General features: G+C 41.8%; 1 protein-coding gene across 1 annotated transcript in view; it reads left to right on the top strand.

The window, feature by feature from the left end:
* LOC310800441 (patatin-like phospholipase domain-containing protein 2) overlaps positions 1–690 on the top strand; it is a gene marked incomplete at both ends in the record, with an annotated part of 6,089 nt that extends 5,399 nt beyond the window's left edge. Inside the window, one exon of the mRNA XM_083663036.1 lies at positions 545–690. Within this exon, the coding sequence (XP_083519162.1) occupies positions 545–690 (146 nt within the window). The remainder of the gene's footprint in view (positions 1–544) is intronic.
* Positions 691–2,271: the final 1,581 nt, after the last annotated feature.

Below are 2,271 nucleotides of genomic sequence, written 5' to 3'. Positions count from 1 at the left end.
TGAAGCAGGCCATTGCTGGGGGGGGGGGGATGTTCTAGCCTGGGTAAACCCATCCCCCACGTGACCTGCTCTCAGGCTTACCCTACTCTCCGACTGAGAGCAGGTCACGTGGAGGCTGGGTTTACCCAGGCTAGGGATGTTCAGTCGACTCTACCTGGATAAAAAAAAAAGGCAATATTGCACATCCTGTATGCAAATGATAAAACAAAAATAAACAAGAAAAGCCAACCAAGAATTAATACAAACTGTGTGGAGAGGTGTTTATCAAATCATCTCACCTCTGAGGGGGGGGGGGTTAATTTGAGAAAAGAGGATTTCTTGTTTTAATGGAGTTGTATTGGGTTTATTTAACTGAAAGAATCAGCCAGGGTTCATGTATTTGGGTTGTTGAAATAGGAAAATGGAAATCTACAACATGTAATAATTGTGTAAAAGATACAGCTCCTTCAGTGCCGGCAATGAGACTATCAACCAATATTAACAGATGGCTACAGATGGCTTGTTGTCCATGTTTTGTGTGTGTGTGTGTGTGTGTGTGTGTTAGTGCTGTGTGAGGCGTGCAGAGACAGACAGGCCGGTGGTGCTCTGTGGTCTCGGGTCACTGAACTCCTTCCAGTCAAAGTGTTTTGCTGCCTGCTGCTCCCCTGCACTCTGCCTGCACAGCTCACCTTCTTACTGGCTAAAAGGTAAAGGACAGGGGGTCTGCTGCTCCCCTGCACTCTGTCTGCACAGCTCACCTTCTTACTGGCTAAAAGGTAAAGGACAGAGGGGGCATGGGGCAACATGTCATCCTGTCACCACAGTAATGTTTCTGAAACTCTTCTCGGGCTGCCTGTCCTCAGTAGATGCTCTAGCGACTGACACTAGAGCCCATGTGTTTTGGCCTCCTTGCTAGAGCATCCACCTCCCGTGCTGGAGGTTGCGAGTTCGATTCCCAGCTGCAGGGGACTACAGTCCAACATGGACTTGAGTTGATCATTAGGTCCATATACTGTTCAGAATATGTCAAAATGAGCAGCATCTTTTAAATCAGTGGTTCTCAACCTGGGGTCGGGTCGGGACTCTCCAGGGGGGTTGTGAGATTATTTTGGGGGGTCGCGGGATGATTGTCCAAAAATAAAGGAAAATAAATCTCCCATACCAATGGTTTAATGTATTATAAAGCTATATAAACTATAAAACAATATTTCAGTGAATGAGTGAAATCAGTTTGTGAATGCGTGCGCACTGTCGTTGGGTTGGGTAGCGGCGGGAGGCGGGGGTCGCGAACCCCAGCCTAAAGTTTTTTTGGGGGGGGGGTCGTGGCTCAAAAAGGTTGAGAGCCACTGTTTTAAATCACACCTCAAAACACTCTTTTGCAGACAGGCTGTTATTTTACTCTAATTGTAATTCTTCTTTTTTAACCCTGTGTTTTTAATAAATATGGCTGTAGTTTTTATATTATTGATCTATTTATTTAGGGGGAGTTTTTATTGCCTCTAAATCATTTGCAGCTGTTTTGAAGTGTTAAAAGTTTAATGTCATTATGATTATTACCTTCTGATGTGATGAAGGCCTCTTATTTTATAGCGTCTTTGAGCATTTGGAAAAGCGCTATATAAATCTGATGTATTATTATTATTATTATTATTGTGGCAGTGTGATGCTGTCCGGCTCTACAGCGATGTGCAGACTGATGACGTCCACCTGGGACATCTGCAGACAGACACAGAGGGCTGGAAGTGATGATGCTGACAGGTGTGTGACGTCCACAACACAAATAATGACTCACATTATGTCAATCGGCCCATCAGAAGCTACTAAAGCTGGAATCTTCCAAGCTGTTTAAAGGCACAGTCAACTTAGTGTATTTAAACTTCTGACCAGTGTTGGGGGTAACTCATTACAAAAGTAACATATTACATATATACTTTTAGCAGTAACTCAGTAATATAACTTATTACCAATGGGATTTCAGTAATATTATACCAGTTACTTTGTCAAGTAACAAGTTACAAATTGAGCTACTTTTTTTTTTGTATTATTATTATCAAAGCACATTTAAATAAAGATACAATCATTTCCTAATCAAATTGTGTATTTTTAAGCAAATAACCACTATAGATGACAATAACAAAGGAAAAGGATAACATTTAGAATTTTGGGCGGTTTACACTGACTTCAAGAGAGTTGAAATCATTTTTCGGGATGGTTCAGTGGCGGCAATGTCATTCTGCTACTGCTATTATTTTGGTGAAAGTAATGCAAAAGTAGTGTAATAAGTAACGAGTT

The sequence above is a fragment of the Poromitra crassiceps genome (genome assembly GCF_964638095.1).
Source record: "Poromitra crassiceps genome assembly, chromosome: 30".
In the NCBI taxonomy this organism is placed as follows: Eukaryota; Metazoa; Chordata; class Actinopteri; order Beryciformes; family Melamphaidae; genus Poromitra; species Poromitra crassiceps.
This window is presented reverse-complemented; position numbering and strand designations above follow the sequence as displayed.